Raw genomic sequence first — 18,674 nt, 5'->3', positions numbered from 1 at the left:
CGGGGCGCCTCAGGGGCTCAGCAGGTGAAGTGCTCCGATTCTTGTTTTCAGCTCAGGACGTGATCTCAAGGTCGTGAGATCGAGCCCCATGTTGGGCTCTGTGCTGGATGTGGAGCCTGATTGGGATTCTCAGTCTTCCTCTCCTGCCCAACCCCCACCCTCGCTCTCCTGCGATCACTCTACCTCTTAAAAAAACAGAACACCGACCATCTAGGTCACAAAGACAAATGGGACTGTCCCAGGTTGGAAGAATGGAGGATCACAAGGTGATTCAGCCAGTTACATGCGGTCAACTAGAAAGTGCACGTGGGGGGCGCTGGTATACAGAAGTATACAGAAACAGCGCAAATTACAACTTTTATGTACCTTTAAAGTTAATTCCAGGTAAAAACTTAAAAAGAAAATTTAATACTTCAGACTCTAACTCCACCTGTAAGGGGTGGGGGCCTGAGGACATGCATACCTCACCCCACCCACCCCACCTGCCCTCCTCCAGGTACCCTCCTCAGCCTCCTGCATGGGGGCTGGAGAGCCCTATCAAGGGCCCCCCTATGGCTCCCCACCCTACCCAAAGCCACTAAAGCAAAGCCGGAAAAAGTTCTCAGGGATCAATGTGTTTACTCACAACAGCACTTTAGGAAAATGGGCAAACATGCCCACTGCTCTATGATGAGCCACAGCTGGGGAGCTCTGCACCCACCGGGCACCAAGACAGTCAGGATCTGCTCTGAACCCCCAGCACGTGGGCATCCTGAGAGACCACAGCCAGGGAGTAAGGCGAGGCCGGCAGTGTGGAAGAAAAGCCAGACAGCACGCTGACCCGCCCTCTGGATTCTCACACCAGTCTCAGGCATCCAGGTTGCTCCAACCCAACTGACCACACAGAATACCCAGGGACAAGCAAGTCCAGAAGAATCACACGTAGCAAGTCACGGTAAAGATCTCCAACATTTCTTTCCAAGAGCCACTGGTATGAGGACAGCGTGGGCAGCGGGAGCCTCTGGGAAGAGCTGGTCGGGTGGTCAGCCGTGCACGGAGCCGGGCCCCGCTCAGTACCAACCACGAAGTTCTCACCAGCTCACACCAAGAACGGGGCTTGGACCCAAATGCTCCCCATCTGCTGTCTGCTCCTTCTATTTTGGCAAAAAAAACCCAAAAAACCCTGGAAGCTTCAAGAAAACAAAGTAAACCTCAGGAAATGAAAAACGTGGAAACTGCTGCGTGTCCCAGGAACTCATCAGGAGGAGCTGCTGCTAGCCGCCCGGCCGCGGCTGCCACGGCTTCTCCCTGACGCTGGCCCCACCGGGGGCCCCTCTTGGAGCGCGCAAGCTCCCAGGTCGGACGGTGTGAGCCCACAGACAGGAGGAGAGACCAGTCGGGGGGTGAGGGGGAGGCACCCATTATTTACAGCACAGAAGAGAACAACGCAGACGCAGCACCCCAAGCCGGAGTGTGGACTGCCTGCTCCTCACTGGGAGGGACCACAGTGCAGACCTGAGTTCCTACAGGACACACAGCACACCCCTCAGGGCCCCAGGCCCTCCAGAGGCAACAGTGGAATGAGGATGGGGGGCCCCTGGGTGGGCGTGCCTGGATATGGAGCACGGTGCCTGACGCCAGGGATCCCAGGTGGGGCTCAGCCAGCTGGCCTCCAGGGGCCTGGCAGCAGGAAGAAGCCCTGACGCCCACTGGCTGACCACCAGGAGCACATCTGCCGTTACACGGAGTCTGAAGGCCCCCATGGCCCCCATGGCGTCCACTGGTCAGTCCCCGTCAATGTCTCAGAGGGTGGGGGGGCGGGGGGGGCCTGCAGAACCCCGAGCTGGTCAGCCCAGAGTCACAGAAATAACCCACAGAAGTCAGAAAGTTGTGCAAACTCACCCACCAAGACACAGAGCCACCGTCTACGATAAGAGGGACAATTCCCAGGCCTGGAGGGAAGGGCCACGCTGCAGGGTGTGCAGAAAGGCAAGAGGCATGGGGAGAGAGATGGAGCCCTCCTCCCTGGCCCTTCCTGCACGTCAAGGCCAGGGAAGCAGTGCCCTACAGGAAGGCTCGGCTAGTTTCTCAAGGCGGCCAACCTGCAAATCAACAACACAGCTCCTGTGAGGGAGGGCGGGGGGCAGAGGTGCCTCTGACCTGTGGTGTGCTCAATATGAGATGCCAACCCTGGGGGCCAAGGGCCCTCTATTGGGCCACGGCCCTCTCCTCTCAAGCTCAGCTTTGCAAGGCTGTCCTGGGATAGCACAGGAAAAGCTTGGGGACCAGCCATGTGCTGTCAAGTATCGTTATGTGACTTCCTAAAGCGAACTGTGTACAAGTGTGTGAGCACGCGGCTGACACCCAACACGGACATCGAGCAAGGGCAGGGGAGAGAGGCAGCCAGACGGAACCTGGGCTGGGCCTCGGGTGGGGGCCTCCTCGGGAGGAACAGCACCAAAGCCCGGCCGAACGAGCTCTCCTCCCGAGGCCTCGGTGTTCCCTTCTTCCCTTCCCTTCCAATGCGCCTCCTTCCCCCCCAACCGGCCGTCAGAACATGCGGTCACCAGCCCAACATGGGGGCACTGAGCCCACCTCCGAGACAGCTGGTCCTCCTGGCTGCGCACGGAGCTCTCGCCCACGGCAGAGGCACCCTCGGGCAGCTGGCTGAGCTGGTCCAAGACCTCCAGGCCATTCTCCTCAGCGATCTGCACAATGAGGCTGTCCACCTGCTCCTGCGGCGTGGTCAGCGTGGTGGCCGAGCTCATGGAGTCCTCCATTACCTGGGGGTCATGTTCTGGGCAGGTGGGTGCAGGCCCTGGGACCTCCACTGCGGCCCCGTTTCTGGCCACCTTCTCAACCATGCTTCCTGCTCACTCCCTCGACCCGCACCAGACCTCCCCGCCGCAAGGCACTTTCTCCAGCACTCTCAGTCCCCTGGGTGCTGAGCTGGCCACTGCTCTGGAAGAGGCGCTCACACCCTAGCCTCGGGCCTCCCTCTTATCTGCCAGACCTCCATGTGCTGGTCCAGACCCCGCAAGAGTCAGGTGCTCCGGAGGTGGCCCCCCCAGAGGGAGGCCAGCCACACAAGCCACCCCCCGGACCCACCCCCTGCACACCAAGACCACAGGCGACATACCGATGTGTGCACATCCAGGTTCTGCACCTGCTGCTCAAACCTGTCCATCACCGCAGAGACCTTCTGCAAGTCCATGGTGCTCAGCGCCCTGTCCAGGGCTTTGGTCACCTGCGCCATGTTCTTGGTCACCTGGCACAGGACAAAGTGAGGAGGCAACAGAACTGAAGCAAGGAGACGTCACCCACGGGAGACGGGCCCTCGGCACTCTCCTCAGGCGCACAGGCCCCCAGGGCCAACAAGACTCCAGCCCTGGCCAAGCCAAGCCATGTTCAGGACCGGCTGGACCCCTCGGGACTGCAGGGCTCTTTGCTGGCAGGTCTCCAGGAAATGCTGTCAACTAAACTACAGACACGAGACCCAAGCCATGGCCCCTTAAGAAAAACCTGAGGACACCTTGTCTAGTCCTTTGGTGCTGCCCCTATGGTGTGGAGGGAATCCCCACTACACCACCAACGGGGTCCGGCACGGCTCCTCGACTCTGCCGGCCGAAGCTGGCCCACGTGGCGTATGACTCGGCACGAGCACTCACCCCCTTCATGGTCACGGCCGTCTGCACCTTGGAGGCCACTGCGTCCACGCGGGATGCCATGCGGAGCCAGTTCACACCTTCATTCTTCTTGCGGATGGCATTCTCGGCGTACACACGCGCACACTCCACGTTCTTCTGCTGAAGGGCCTGAAATTCCGGGGAAGCACGAGCTGGGAGAACGTGGCTGTTCTACGAACAGCCTGGTCCTGGCTTGTCCTAGGCCGAGATCTGCTAGCACGGGGCAGCCCCTTTGGCCTGTGAGCTTCATGAAAATGCAGAAATGCCAGGCCCCTGGCCTGTTCAGGACCTAGGGTGTCCAGGCAGGGTCCCAGACCAGCCCGCGCTGGGGGATACACAGGAGACCTGGTCCCAGGGACACAGCCGCCTCTCCCACCTGCCGGCCCGTCCCCTCCGGCCGCGCACCCTCTTCGGTCTCTTCAGCCGCCTGCACCACAGGAGCTCACAAAAACCACCGAGGCAAATGCCGACGCCAAAGCAAGCAGGACCATGGAGGAAGATGAAGGAGCTGACTGGGGTCAGTCCTCCAGTTTCCCTTCTGCCCTGGGAGTGCCAGTTTGGGTGAGGGGGGTCACCAAATTCTAACACCCCCAGGAGCCAGCCCACCCAAGCAACAGCTGTCTGGAAGTCCCCACTGAGAGCAGCCAGAGCCTGCCTCCCCCCACCTCCCCTCTGCCCCAGTTCTGAAGCCTGAGGCACGTGCTTTGCAAGGAAGAGGGCAGGAAGGGACGGGGCTGCGGCAGGGACGGCTGGAAGCCCACATCCCACACACTTTGTGAAAAATGCGCGTTCAGAACTTTGGAAGTGAACAAAAGGCATGGACGTTCCATGAAAAAAGTGAAGGCAACACACAGTTCTTTTGCTCTGGACGCCCCTTAGTGGGCAGGGAGGCAGGGGGGGCCACTGCAGGCCCTGAGCAGGCTCCTGAGAGAACACCCAGGGCCAGAGTCGTGGGGCGCCCCTCACACAAAAAGAAGACACCAGAACAATGCAACAGAAGCCCCAGAAGCAAGGGACGCGGCCCGGGCATGCTGCAGCCTCACCTTCTTCACTTTGGCCTGCTCCGCCTTGGAGTCCTTCTCTGCCTTCTTGGCCAGCTTCTCCAGCTGCTTTGCCGTGAACTGAGCAGAATCGGGACACTCAGGTCAGACACACACAGCCTGTCCTTTGGTACCTCCCCACCCTCCTCAGTACCCCCTGCCCCGACCGCACAGAGAAGGTGCCCAGCCTGCCAGTGTCCTCATGGCCCGGGGCTGCATGGAGGGAGCTCCCTGGGTCTCTGAGGCTCAGGGGACAGGGAGGGCTGTGCAGGTTTCCTAAAATGTCCTAACCCAGAATGCCTAACCCAAACCCTCCCCCAGAGTGGAAAGTTAAAAAGCCAACTCACACAGGAGCTCCCGGGCAGCTCAGTCGGTGAAGCATCTGCCTTTGGCCCAGGTCCTGATCTCAGGGTCCTGGGATCGAGCCCCACATCGGGCTCCCTGCTCAGTGGGGAGCCTGCTTCTCCCTCTGCCCCTCCCCCCACCCCCTGGCTCATGAGCTGTCTCTCAAGTGAGTAAGATCTTTAAAAAAAAAAAAAAAGCCTACTCACACAATCATTACTACTTACGGATTTTCTTTCTTTCCTTTTTTTAAAGATCTATTTATTCATGAGAGAGAGAGTGCAGAGGCGCAAGGGGGAGGGGCAGAGAGAATCTCAAGCAGACTCCCCGCTAAGCGCAGAGCACAACATGGGGCTCGAACTCAGGACCCTGAGTTCATGACCTGAGCCAAAACCAAGACTGAGCCACCCCTACTTACGGATTTTCAACTTTCGGGAAAAACTCGACAGAATCTGTTTCAGGCGACCCCAAGTGGTAATACAGAATTCCTGATGAACATACACCTCAAAGTGTTCTCTTCACAGAACATTGTGTTTGTGAGGGGCTGCTGGGCAGTGCATGCTCCCAGGCCTTGTCGGAGTGGTCCCCACAGCTCCCCCAAAAAGGCCTCATTTAACCAGGAAGCCAGCAGGGGAGAATGCTCAGATAACCCAAGTGAAAGAGTGACCTTCCAGAGGCCCATATAGCTTCCTGGCTGGTGGTGTTCCGGTGTTCCCTCAGCCTGAAACACCCTCCTGACTGGGACTCCCCCACCCTGCCCCTCAGCGCCCCCCCAACTTGGGACTTTCTGTCACATAGAAAGGGTTTCTTGTCAGCCTACCTCACACTCCTACATTCTTTTTTTTTTTTTTTTTTTAATATATTTGTCAGAGAGAGAGCACGAAGGATGTGAAGGGCAGAGGGAGAAGGAGACTCCCCTCTGAGCAGGGAGCCCGATGCGGGGCTCGATCCCAGGACCCTGGGACCGTGACCTGAGCCGAAAGCAGGTGCTTAATCGACTAAGCCTCCCAGGCACCCCCTCCTACGTTCCTTCAGGGAAAAAATCCAGATTTTCCTAACCCAGGAATCTGGCCCTGAGCACCTTCCACAAGGTGGAAGCTTGCTGAACAAAGTGCCTGGGGCCTCCTGGTATTCCCTGCCCTTCCTCTCCATTGCAAAGCCAGTGTGATGAACTACAGTCAGCAGCTTGGGCACATCACTCCCACCCAGTCTTTCAGAACTAACCATGGCTGGTTAACTATGGAGGCATTTAAGGGAAATGCAGCAGAAGCTTGCCCTGGATTAATTATAAGAGGCATGCTACGCTGCTCAGAACACTCTCCTTCAACATGATTTTAAAGAATTTGAAACCAGTTTTAAATGCCTAGTGGAACATCAAGGGATGCACCTAATACCCAAGCTGTGTTTCTTGAAGATAGCAGGCTCACTCCCTCATGGACAAGCCCATGTGATCTGCTTCTGCTCAGCCCAAGACAAGGAAAGGATTAATATGCCATCAAGCCAACTCAATAACCTCCCCTTTGTCATCAGTCTGAAAGAGCACTGCGCAGAAATCACGCAATTGGTAATCCGTCCTTCCGAGTGTGACTGACACCATTTGTCCTCATTTGCTAATCACCAAGACAGGGTTGGAGTGAAAGGTCCTTCAGTATATACCTTCAACTGGAACAGGGTATCTGCAAAGAAAGGAGATGGTTTGAGGATTTCAACTGTGACAAGCGGCACTTCTAACAAGCAGATGGGGCCACTAAGACCCTCCTCGACACAGAGAGTTGGAACAGGATGCAGGCATGGATGGGGCCTTCAGGGAGGCCCACCACACACTGGAGGCAGAAGATGGACTCGTGCACCAGTTCTGCTCCCTCATCAGTCAGAGGGCAAATTTGGAGGCTCCAGAACCTCTGATTCCTTACAGGTGGTACCAGGGTGGTACCAGCTGACCTCAAGGATTAGTGTGCAGACAAAACAGATCATGGATGCAGCACGTGGCCCACAGTGAAGCCCCGAGTGGTGGTTTGTACTTACAGCAACTTTACAAAGGCCCTTGGGATTCTTTCCCAATTTAATAAAGCTCAGCACTGGACAATCTGTATTTCAGATACTCTTTATCCCCAAAAGTAACTGGATAAAAGTAGCAATATGAGGACTCCTGTGCTATCAAAGACCTGACCCACAGAGACCACCCTCCATGGCATCTGGCAAGTCTGAGCCATCAAATCGGGCTCAAGTGCCTACCTGTCCACATGGAGGAACCGAAGAGACTTGAGAGGATTAAGAGCTAACTCTCCGGATAGCCACACTTGCTACTCACTCACCAAAACTCAAGAGCCAGGTAGATCCAGATTCACATTTAAACTATCTCAATTTATTCCATTTTTAAACGTGCAGAATGATGTCTGGAAGGGTTTACCACCCTAGCCCAGAATTAAGAAACTGAAATCTGTAACCAGGATGAGGGTGCGTTCACAAATGCAAATCAAGACCCCGCGGCTGAGAGCCTTGGGGTTTCAGGCACGCCCTGTGCGAGCCCTGTCAAGGCCAAAGCCGGCTGTGGAATCTGTAAATCGGAGCTGACTGGACACAGCGGACAGGCAGAGTGCCTCCCGCAGGCAAAACAAGGCGCGGTGTGGCCAGCTCTCCAACTCTCCAGCTTACGGTGTGACTTAAATCACCGTCTCTCCCTGCCTCGGCTTTCTCATCTCTAACTGAGCAGCAGGAAAGACTCTCAAGAGCAAAGAGCTGTTAGGGCAAAACCTAACCCTGGAAAAAAGTGATAACGGCCCAAAGAAAATCACCAAACTGCGGAGTAAAACCCAACATTTGTGGTGGGGGGGTGTGGTGCTGTTCATCTTCCGAGGTAGCTGGTGCAGAGCTTCCTTCGTGATGATGACGCTGTTGTCCAGCTCCTCACATTTCACAAAGTGGTTTTCCAAACCTCTCGACCACACCAGCCCTTACACACTCCAGCAAACGCAGGCACCTCACTTTATCACCCATCCTTCCTGTTCCTTGGTGTCCCTGGGCGCGGAGCGGGGCAGAGTGGGTGCCGCAGGCAGTGGAGGCCGAGGCCAGGGGGCTCAAGCTCTAGCTCGGCTTCCCCATCCGCAGAAGGGGGCATCAAGTTCCTACCCCACACGCACAACCGTGCCGGGCACGTAGCAAGTACTTCTCGCCCGAGCTCTTCCTTCTGAGCGGTGTTCTGGGGACAGGGGTGCAACTGTCTCCTTTTCCGGTGCCCTCTGACCTGACCTCCCAGGGCCCCAAAGGTCGATGTCCCTCGCCGGTACAGGAACTGGGGGTGTGGGGGCTGGACGCTGAGTCTGGTGAAGGGGGTGAGGGTCCGGTATCGAGGATAAGGATCGGGGTCCGGGGTCCCGGATCGAGCCCGCGGGTCCCGCCCTGCCCCGGAGGGCGGGGTCTCTTACCGTCCATGGCCGGTCCGGCAGCGGCAGCGCTCGCAGGAACGGACGCACGGGATTCGGCGGCCGAGTCGATCGCCCCTTCCAGCTCCGCCGCGCGGGAACTTCCGGGGTCACCTCCCAGTTCCGGCGAGCGGCAGCTCTCGCGAGAGCACGGCGCTAGTCGCGTGGGCGGGGCGTTGCCGTGGCGACCCGCGCCGCTCGGCCACGGGACCCTCTGTGAGTCCCTCGGGCTGTGCGCCCGCGGAGGTGCCGAGGGCCGGGCTGCGGCGGCGGGGGCGGTGGGTTCGCCTATGGGACTTTCCAACAGCAAACACAAATCTAGGAAAGGTAAAGGAGCGCCGGCCCGCCGTCTCCTCGGCCGTGTGCCCGCGGTTCGCGCGGGGTTGCGGGGGTGCTGGGCGCCCCGCCCGCGCCTGCTCGTCCGCGCTGCGCCGGAGTCCTCCCTGATGACCGTGCCTCGAGGGTCTTTTCACGCATGTTCAGAGAAATGGAAGTGACACTCTGGACCAAAGCTGGCAACTGGAGGGTGGGGACCCATGGCTCTAGCTTCAAGAAAATAACAAGACTAATTCACTGTCCATGGATTTCAGGTGAGGAGAAAAAGAAGGGGCGCGGCTCTTCCACTGCAAAGACTAAGGAAAGGTCGATGGACAGGCGTTCTCAAGAGACCGAGAGGCCTCCAGACACCAAGGCTGCAGAGAGCTGCCAAGGGAAGAAAGGGGCAGCCAAGCCACAGTGGCCTTCTTCATCTGAAGTCGAAGGTAGGACATGCCCAGGACCGGATGGAACCCGAGGGCAGGAGTTTGGGGGTGGGATACTAATGGCAGGGGCTCTAGGATCTTTATCTAGGAGGTAAACATCCAGGATTGTAGGTGGAAAATGTATCACAAAATATGATAGGCGCCCAGCGGATAGTCGAGGGGCTGCGCGGTGTACACAGCGCACTCGCCAATCCTTCAACGTTCCGCAGACCGGAACAGCACCGTGGAAGGCTACTTCAGTCTGGAGTACAGTCGTGTAAGAAGGGATGTGGGAGCCCCTGCCTGGGCACGGGGATCAAAGGAACTGGAATGTTGGTGGGACAAAGGGGTTGAACAGTTTGGCAAATTTATTCACTTTGTTTACAGCCCAGGGTGACTAGACCTTTGCATGTAGGTGGGGGCGGGGGGAGGGGGGGATGAGGCCACAGAAGCTGCGGAATAGGAAGCCTTTCATCTGTTTTGTCATGTGCATTGTGGAAATGGAACTGTTAAAATAGTTAAAACAAGGGAGGTGTGATGGGGTTTGTGCCTTGGAAAACTGTTTCTTTAGAATAGAGGCTGTTGGGGGCAGTGAGGGGACCTGTCCTAGGCCCAAGGCTGCAACTGAGTAGGAGCTAATGAAGCACGGGCAGTAGGAATTCCAAAAGGGTCCAGGATGTAGAACCAGCAGAACCTGCTGTTGGATGAGATGTGGGAGGTCCAGGGCCATGAGTTTCACTGACCATGAGAATGGATGGTCAGTGGATCAGCCGATGTCAGGAGGAATGCTGGCCTGGCAGGGAGACAGGAGCTGGGCGCAGGCTCAGATTGAGGCACCTGTGAGGTCATCAAGGGCGGGAAGCTGTTTGAAATGAGGGTGTTGGGCTTGGGAGCAAGGCCTGGACTTCAGATCCTGATGTACACATCCTTGCCTAAGAGTGGAAGACTGCAGGAAGGGCCAGAGTCCTGGGGAGGAGGTTTGGAGAATGCTACCAGTCCGTCAGGAGCCTTCTGGCTGCAAGCCACACAACAGCCAACAAGATACGGCTTTACTGCTGAGCGCTTCAATGTCCCCCAAATAAAGGGTCAGAGGAGGGCACTCAGGGTGGCTTGCTCAGCAGCATGCAGTGACATCAAGGACTTTGGGTCTACACTTTGCCACCCTCAGTATCCACGGTCCCCAGACAGCTGGATGGCTCTAGGTGTCACATGCATACGGGACTGCTGTCCTGTCCCTTCCCCTGCTGGACCTCACTTGCCCAACATTGCTAGGATGGGCTCAAATGTGAAAATTCTGGGGCTGGACCTCTATCAGCAAGGGCAGGTGTGGGCGGGGAGGGGGGGTGCCTGCTGGAGAGGCACCAACAGTGTCTGTCACACTCTCATTTCAAAGAGTAGAGAGAAGTTGGACATAGAGGGGAAAGGTCAGAGAGCAAGAATGAGGATGGACTTTCCAGAAAGACGGTGAAGAGTGTGGTTTCTCCATATAAGAAAACATCTCAGCAATAACACAGAGCAAGCTACTGCCCACATGCTGTACCATGAAGGAGTTCCCAAATCCTGATACTCCCCGAAAGGAGCCAGATGTAAAGACCACATATATTATTGTTCCATTTATATGAGATGTCCAGAAAAGGCAAATTTATATAAAGGGAAGCTTGGACTAAGGGTGGGAACAGAGATTAGCCACAAATGGGCAGAAGAAGTCTTCTGAAGGTGATGGAAGTGTTCTTAAAACTGGATCGATGGGTGTCCAACTCTGAAAGTTTCCTAAAAATCATTGAATGGTATGCTTTAAACAGGTAGTACGTAAATTAGAATGCAACAAAGCTGTTAAAAAAGAAAGAAGATAATAAAAAAAACTCTCAAAGAAAGAAGGTAAAATAGTCGACAGTGTCGTATGTTGCAAAAAGATTGAGTAAACCCAGAAAAGACCATTGAATAAGGCGAGTCGCTGGTCTTGGTGGCCTTGCAGAGAGCACAATCCAACAATCAGAAGTGAAGACAGACACATGGTCTGCCAGGTAGAACATCTAAACTAGGGCAAGAGCATCCTCTCCTACATTTGTGTTTTAAAGCTGAAACTTTTCCCTATTAGGTTTGGAAAAGGTAGGATTTTTGGAAGTCAGAGTTTCCTTCAAATAACCTAGTACCATAGAAGCCTTAGAGGAATGCAGAGTCCTGATGAGTCAAAACTTCTGTGCATTACATAATTAATAAAAGTAGGTATTACTGCTGTGGAACGGAAATCAGAAAGCTCTTGCTGGGGTCGGGGAGGGGGAAACTAGCTGACTGGAGGACTCTGTAAGGTGATAAAAGTTCTGCATCTTGTTTGGGTGATTACAAAGGTGCGTACAGTTGTGAAAACTCATCCAGCTGAACATGTTAAGAACTGTGCATTTTATCTTGTGTGAATTGTGCCTCAAAAAGCTTGGAAGACAAGTCCTTGTCTCTTAGAGCTGCACCCAAAATACTGAAGTATAAATCGATGTGATTGATGGAGATGGTATCTGAGATTTGTTGCAAAGTGAACTAGTATAGTGTGGCTGAGGATATTTTCCAAAGGCAGCCACCACTCCTCCTCTCCCTCTCATTTTACCGTGTGACCTTGATGCTCCTCCCACCTGGGGGAGTCTGTATCCTCTCTCAAATCTCTGCAAGCTTGACATTTTCTTGTAACCAGTAGAATGTGGTGAAAATGGTTTCTGAGGCTGGGCCATGACCGGCGATGCAGTCCTGCCTTGCTCACGGGAACCCAGGCTGGTGCTTGGAACCGAGAGCTGCCACATCATGCTGTCAAGAAGCTCAGCCACTTGGGGAGGCCATGTGGGGGTACTAAAGTCAGCAGTCCTGATTGCTAAGTGCCTTGCAGCCCAAGTGCCAGATTTGTGAGTGGACAAACCTTTAGGTGATTCTAGCCCCTGGCTTTTGAGTCTTCCCAGCTGAGCCACAGGACCCCATGTAGCAGCAGCAGCAGTGACCAGCCCTGTGAATGGCCATCTTGCACGTCCAGCCCAGTGGAGCCTTCCGAGAACTGCAGCTCCAGACAACACTCAACTGTAGCCATCTTGGGACCATAAGTGATAGCTGCCTAGTCAAACCTGTCCTGAATTCCTGACCCTTCAAATTGTGAGAAAATAAAACCATTGTTTTAAGCTAATAAAGTTTGGGATAAGTGGTTATACAGCAGTAGTAACCAGAACAGAGGCTAAGTGCTGGGGCAGAGATAAAGTTTGATTGTGGGTTTTAACTGTGGCAGCTGTGTGATGGGGCATATCATCTTGTCTCACTACTTATGCATATACTTAAAATTTTGCATTCCAAAATCCACATACATACATTATAGAGATTAATACACCAGAAATTTGCAATCAGCCAGTTCCAAAATGCTGGAAATCCTACTGAAAAAGAAGACCCTAATTTTTCTACAAATAAATGACATCAGGATGCACGGGTGGCTCACTCGGTTAAGCATCTGACTCTTGATTTCAGTTCAGGTCATGATCTTAGGGTTGTGAGATCGAACCCTGCATCGGGCTCTGTGTTGGGTGTGGAGTCTGCTTAAGATTCTCTCTCTTCCTCTGCCCTTCCTCTAAAATCCTCTAAAAATTTTTTTAAAAAATGACATGAAGGGCGCCTGGGTGGCTCAGTCGTTAAGCGTCTGCCTTCGGCTCAGGTCATGATCCCAGGGTCCTGGGATCGAGTCCCACATTGGGCTCCCTGCTCGGCAGGAAGCCTGCTTCTCGCTCTCCCACTCCCCCTGCTTGTGTTCCCTCTCTCGCTATCTCTCTCTGTCAAATAAATAAATAAAATCTTTAAAAAAAAAAAATGACATGAAAAAAAGGAGGGTGTCTTAGTCTGCTTGGGCTGCTATAACGAAATACCATCCACTGGGTAGCTTCAACAGACATTTATTTGTCATAGTCCTAGACGCTGAGGAGTCCCACAACCTGGTACCATGATTTGGTTCCTGAGAGGACCCCTTCTTGGCCTGCAAACAGCCATCTAATTGCTGTGTCTTCACATGGCTGAAGAGAGAGGATTGTGGTCTCTTCCTCCTACTGTAAGGGCACTGATCCCATCATGGGGGCTCTACCCTATGACCTCAATTCAACCTGATCACCTCTCAAAGTCCCCACCTCCAAATACCATCCCATTGGGGATGAGGCCTTCAACATATGACTTTTGGGGGGATACATTCAGTCCATAGCAGAGAGATTGTACAAGATTTGAGGGACCTAGGTACCAAATACAGTATAGGCCTGGGCCAAGTCATTCTTGAGATAACCAAATTGGGTATTAGATAATAATACAGAATCAATGGTAGTTTTCTTAGATGTAACAAGGCTATTGTGATGCTAAAACAATCCTAATTTGCTAGAGCGCTATACTGCATTATTTATGGGTAAAATTATGTCTGAGATTTGCTTGAAAATACTCAGAAAACTGATAGAAAAAACAAGGTGACAAAATATTGATTGAAGCTGAGTGATGCATATATGGGTACTCACTATACTATTCTATTTTCATGTGTGTCTGAATATTTCCATAGTTTTTTTGAAGGTAGAATGTGATTATTTGCAATAAATTTTTGAAAAAGAAGAGAAACTTAAGGAACATTTGTTTCTCAGCTACTAAAAATATACTGAGTGAAAAAAGTCAAGTTCAAAAGGTCACATGCTGCATGACTCCATATATATAATGTCCTCCCAGTGACAAAATTATAGAGATGGGAGAACAGACCCGTGGTTGCCAGGAGTTAGGGATGGCAGGGAGTGGGGAGGTTGCAGGGGGAGAAGGGTGTAGCTATTAAGATATAGTGAGGAGGTGGTCTTTGTGGTGATGGAACAGTTCTGTACCATAATCTTAGTGATGTTTACATGGGATTAAATGACATAGAACACACATTGTGCCAAAATCAATGTCTTGGTGTTGTTATATTGTACTGTAGTTACATAAGATGTTAACCATTGGGACCACTGGGCGAAACTGGGTGAGCGTATATGGGACTTCTCTGTACTTTTGCAACTTTCTGTGAATTTGTAACTTCAAAATTAAAAGTTTAAAAATTTATCAAAATTGGGGCACCTGAATGGCTCAGTTGGTAGGCTCAAGTTGTGATCTCAGGGTCCTGAGATGGAGCTCCAAGTCGGGCTCCGCACTCAGCAGGGAGTCTGCCTGAGGATTCTCTCCCACTCCCCCAACCCCCATCCCCTGCTCATGCATTCCCTCTCAAATAAAAATGTGTGACTCTTGATCTCAGGGTTGTGAGCTTGAGCCCCACGTTGGGTGTAGGGATTACCTAATAAAATCTTTTTTAAAATCTATCAAAATTTATAATACTTAAAATAATGTAGGTCCAGTATAATATTGGATCAATGCAGGGTGCGTGGGTGGCTCAGTCGGTTAAGCATCTGACTTCGTCTCAGGTCATGACCCAGTGTCCTGGGATCCTGGGATCGAGCCCGAGTTGGGCTCTGTGCTCGCTCGCTCTCAAATAAATAAAATCTTAAAGAAAATACATCAATGAAATAAAAAATATGGACAAGAATAAACCCTTACTATGAGTACGTGTGTGTTTGTGTGTAATTAGCATGTAATAAAACTAGCACCAAAATGAAGTGGCAAAGGAAGGATTATACAATAAATTATGCTAGGAAAATTGCTTGACATTTTAAGGGAAAGTTCAAGTTGAATTTTAACCTCCTGCCATATGCTCAAATTCCAGATGAGTAAGAGTGAATATAAGAAGTGACTATAGGGGCACCTGGGTGGCTCAGTTGGTGAAGCGTCTGCCTTTGGCTCAGGTCATGATCCCAGGGTCCTAGGACTGAGCCCCATGTTGGGCTCCCTGCTCAACAGGGGGTCTGCTTCTCCCTCTGCCCCTCCCCCACCCCGCTCGTGCTTTCTTGCTCACTCTCAAATAAATACATAAAATCTTAAGAAAAAAGTGACTGCAAAAAGTAAGATGTACTTTTTTTTTTTTTTGTAAGATTTTATGTATTTATTTGACAGAGACACAGCGAGAGAGGGAACACAAGCAGGGGGAGTGGGAGAGGGAGAAGCAGGCCTCCCGCGGAGCAGGGAGCCTGATGCGGGGCTCGATCCCAGGACCCTGGGATCATGACCTGAGCCAAAGGCAGACGCTTAACGACTGAGCCACCCAGGCGCCCCAGATGTACATTTTAATATGAGTCCTCAGTAGGGACCATCCTTCTAAGCCTCAAAACAAAGACACTGCAAAGATATATTGAAGGATTTGACTACATTAAGAAGTAAAACAAGGGGAACCATCTACAATATGATCATGAAGGGGAAATCTCCTCAACATGCAAAAAGCTCTCACACACCGAAAAGGTCAAAGTACAAAATGAGGAAAGAATATGACATGCATTCACAGGAAAATAAATACCACTGGACCATGACCAAGCAAAAAGATGTTCAACCTCCCCATACTGGGGTAAAGCTTCAGGAAAGTTGAAGGTGACCAGTGGGGGCAGAAGTCAATACTTCCATTTTCATGTAACATGGGAAAAGATTTAGCAAACTGAAAATTAGGGGAAGGTATGGAGAAATGTCCTATTTACAAAATCTTAGTGGAAATATATATTGATAAAATCTTTATGAAAAATAGTTTGACAATATTTGCCAAAATCCTCCTTCTAGTAACTTACCCAATAAACCCTCACAAATGTGTAAATATATAAATGCAAGAATGTTAACTACAGCATCACTTGAAAAATATAAAAATTGGAAATAACCTAAATTATGTTCATTCAAGGGAGCTGGTAATGTAATGGATGGGTCCCCAGATAGTGAAGTCCAGGCTGCCATGGAAGAGACCAACCTGTATGTGCAGACATGGAGCTCAGCCAAGCCATAATGTGATCCTAAATGCATCACACTGTGCATGTACATATGAAATGTCTGGAAGGAAAAGAATCCTCCCATATGCAATTTTTAATTGTGTATTATTTTTTAAATAAAATATTCATAGCCTTTTAGTCTTAATATATAAAAGCATATATAAATTAATGTAAAAAACGAACCCCCAATTTAAATTAAATGCAAAATATGAAATGCAGTTTTTGACTTTATGATAAAAATAAAAAGGACACTCTCAGTGCAGGCCCTGGGTCATTCATTGGTAGTTAAAACAATCAAAGCTGTGGATGTGGCACTGAAGACAGACAGAGCTATGGAGCCCCGGCATCTCCCTCTACCACCCGCCTTGAGCAAATGACCTCTCTGTGCCTCAGTACCTTCCTCTGTAAAACGTAGGTCATAAGAGGACCTACTTCAGGAAGCGTTGTGGGTTGGTGTTCACTGTCATTATTCTAGGCTCAGAATGATGTCTGACGGAGAACAAGCAACCATTCCCTGTGCCCCCAGGTAGCCGGGTTCATGAGGTATTTTAAGTGGGGCACAAAGCACACTGAAAAGCAGTAGGACCAGCGTGATAGCATTTTTGTAACAATTATGTGACAATGTGATTATTCTAACTCTATTTGCATGCATATGCGCACAGAGAGAGAAAGAGCCCTCTCTGTAGTGCTTGAGGAGAGGCCTAAAAGGCAGTGCCTCCAACCTGAAGGCCCGGGGGACGCAGGCTGGGAGACGCAGCAGGGGAGGCATGAAGGCACTTCTGCTTATGTATTTCATAACATTTGGCAAACTTGGCATTTTACAAGTCCTGTGCAATCCTTGTACGCTCAAGAAAATGTTGCGGCCCGTATTAGAAATGTTAATTCTTGAGGTGCCTGGGTGGCTCAGTCAGTTGAGCGTCTGACTCTTGGTTTCGGCTCAGGTCGTGATCTCAGGGTCGTGAGACTGAGCCCCATGTCAGGCTCCACACTCAGTGAGGAGTCTGGTTGAGGAGTCTCTCTCTCTCTCTCTCCCCCTCTGCCCCTCCCTCTGCTCACACTCACTCTCTAAAATAAATAATCTTTTTTTAAAAAAGAAGAAATGTTAATTCTTCCGCATTCTGATAAGGTTCTGTACAGAGAGGGTTTTTTGCGGGGGGGGGTTTACCAGATTTAGAATCCTTTAAAAACTGTGTATCTGAACCTTCACCTCTGGGGCAGACCCTGCCTCTTCTTTTCTCTCTCCATTCCCTTTCCTTCTACATCTGTCATACAAGCTGGCCGGCAGCTCAGTCTCTCCACAGTGGATGGCAGAAGTGTGTCTCCCCCTTTCTTCCCTGAAAGAGGGTGCCTAGCATTCACCACCCTCATGCCTGAGTTGTCAATCGGTTAAAGCTCCGGAACACTCATTTACTGTTTGGACTGCTTTCAACCTTGCCCATTTCTTTTCCTGAACTACACATCTAATTCTTTTGCTTTGGCCCTAACACATGCATTGTCTGCCTTACAGAAGAGCTTTTCCACAGACATGTTAAATACCTGGATGTTTTCTTCCTTCTAGAAAAACCTGATGTAAAGGTAAAGGCGAGCAAGAAGAAAGTTGCTATTCCACAGATCATCATCACTAGAGCCTCAAAAGAGACTCTAGCCAGCTACAGTTCCATCGGAAGCGAAGAGCAGAGAACCATTAAGGAGCAGGTGGAATGGGGCCCCTACTCCCGACACAGAAACCCCAGTACAGTAGACGCCTATGATTTACGAGAATAAACAAGCACCCCGAGTAGCTGGCATTATTCACTGTGCTCTGGGTCTCAGCGATGATGGCAGAAGGGCCATCCTGCCCTGTGGGAAGCTGCAGTTGCCCCTTCAGTAAATGAGGTTCCCCCAGTGACCACCTTGGTCTTCTCTTCCCCAGAGCTGCTGGCAGCTTGGCAGAGGGCAACGGTGACTCTGGCTCAGAGACTGAACTTCGTGGTAGTAAGTGAATTAGTATACCTCTGTTGTAACTAGCTATGCAGGGCGATGAACCAGTGGCAGGTGGCATCTCTCTTTCTTGGTGGGCAGTTAAAGTCCTTCCTGTCCACTTCTGAAGGAGTGTGGTGTAAGTACTCGGCAATTATAGCGAATGAGATGTCCCCCACACTTGGAAGAAGGCTGGACTCTGAGGACTCACTTTCAACGCATCAATCCCAGAACAGTAAAGTACCCAGTCACCCTGGGGGGGGGGGCCCAAGGGCTCCTACCCTGACTGCAGCTTGACACAGGGTATTAAAGGATCCAGAAGAAGAATGTGGAATTGGGGCAGGGGCCAGACATGGCACTGAGAACTTTGGCAGTGGCCTTGTCAGAGCTGCTGTGGGAGGAGGGGAGTTGAGCTGACAACTTCCTATCTTCCTGGCTTTCAGGGGACCCCTGCTGGCGTTCCACCCTCCCCAGCAGCTCATGGGTGAGGCTCCACTCTCCTCCAGAGTGGCTGGAGAGAACGCCCTGCCCTGTCTGGTCTGAGACTTTTAGTCTGGTAACAGTATGTGTCGGTTTCCTTGCTTCCTAAAAGGTCAGCAGGCTTTACACTTGGTCTTTATGTCTCTATCTACTGAGAAGA

General features: G+C 51.7%; 2 protein-coding genes across 3 annotated transcripts; one reads left to right on the top strand and one right to left on the bottom strand.

Moving 5' to 3' along the window:
- Positions 1–598: 598 nt before the first annotated feature.
- Positions 599–8,591, bottom strand: CHMP1A (charged multivesicular body protein 1A). 2 transcript variants are annotated; one of them, XM_006745119.3, is made up of 7 exons: positions 8,473–8,591; positions 6,704–6,723; positions 4,709–4,786; positions 3,648–3,794; positions 3,119–3,247; positions 2,575–2,762; positions 599–2,081 (listed from the first exon to the last, which is right to left on the bottom strand). In XM_006745119.3, the coding sequence occupies exons 1-7, from the start codon at positions 8,477–8,479 to the stop codon at positions 2,060–2,062; spliced, it is 591 nt and encodes a 196-aa protein (XP_006745182.1). In that variant the 5' UTR covers positions 8,480–8,591; the 3' UTR covers positions 599–2,059. The 2 variants fall into 2 exon arrangements, with proteins under 2 accessions (XP_006745182.1, XP_081662328.1); XM_081806202.1 differs by lacking the exons at positions 6,704–6,723; positions 8,473–8,591 and adding an exon at positions 5,053–5,217.
- Positions 8,592–8,647: 56 nt separating this feature from the next.
- SPATA33 (spermatogenesis associated 33) lies at positions 8,648–17,865 on the top strand. The gene is made up of 3 exons (XM_081806201.1): positions 8,648–8,796; positions 9,060–9,230; positions 17,634–17,865. Exons 1-3 carry the CDS (start codon positions 8,760–8,762, stop codon positions 17,837–17,839), a joined length of 414 nt encoding a protein of 137 aa, XP_081662327.1. The 5' UTR covers positions 8,648–8,759; the 3' UTR covers positions 17,840–17,865.
- The last annotated feature ends 809 nt before the right edge of the window (positions 17,866–18,674 follow it).

Source organism: Leptonychotes weddellii, chromosome 16 (assembly GCF_054177405.1).
Source record: "Leptonychotes weddellii isolate Sample4059 chromosome 16, ASM5417740v2, whole genome shotgun sequence".
Taxonomy (NCBI): domain Eukaryota; kingdom Metazoa; phylum Chordata; class Mammalia; order Carnivora; family Phocidae; genus Leptonychotes; species Leptonychotes weddellii.
Note: the sequence above shows the minus strand (reverse complement) of the source record. Positions and strands in the feature narration are given on the sequence as shown.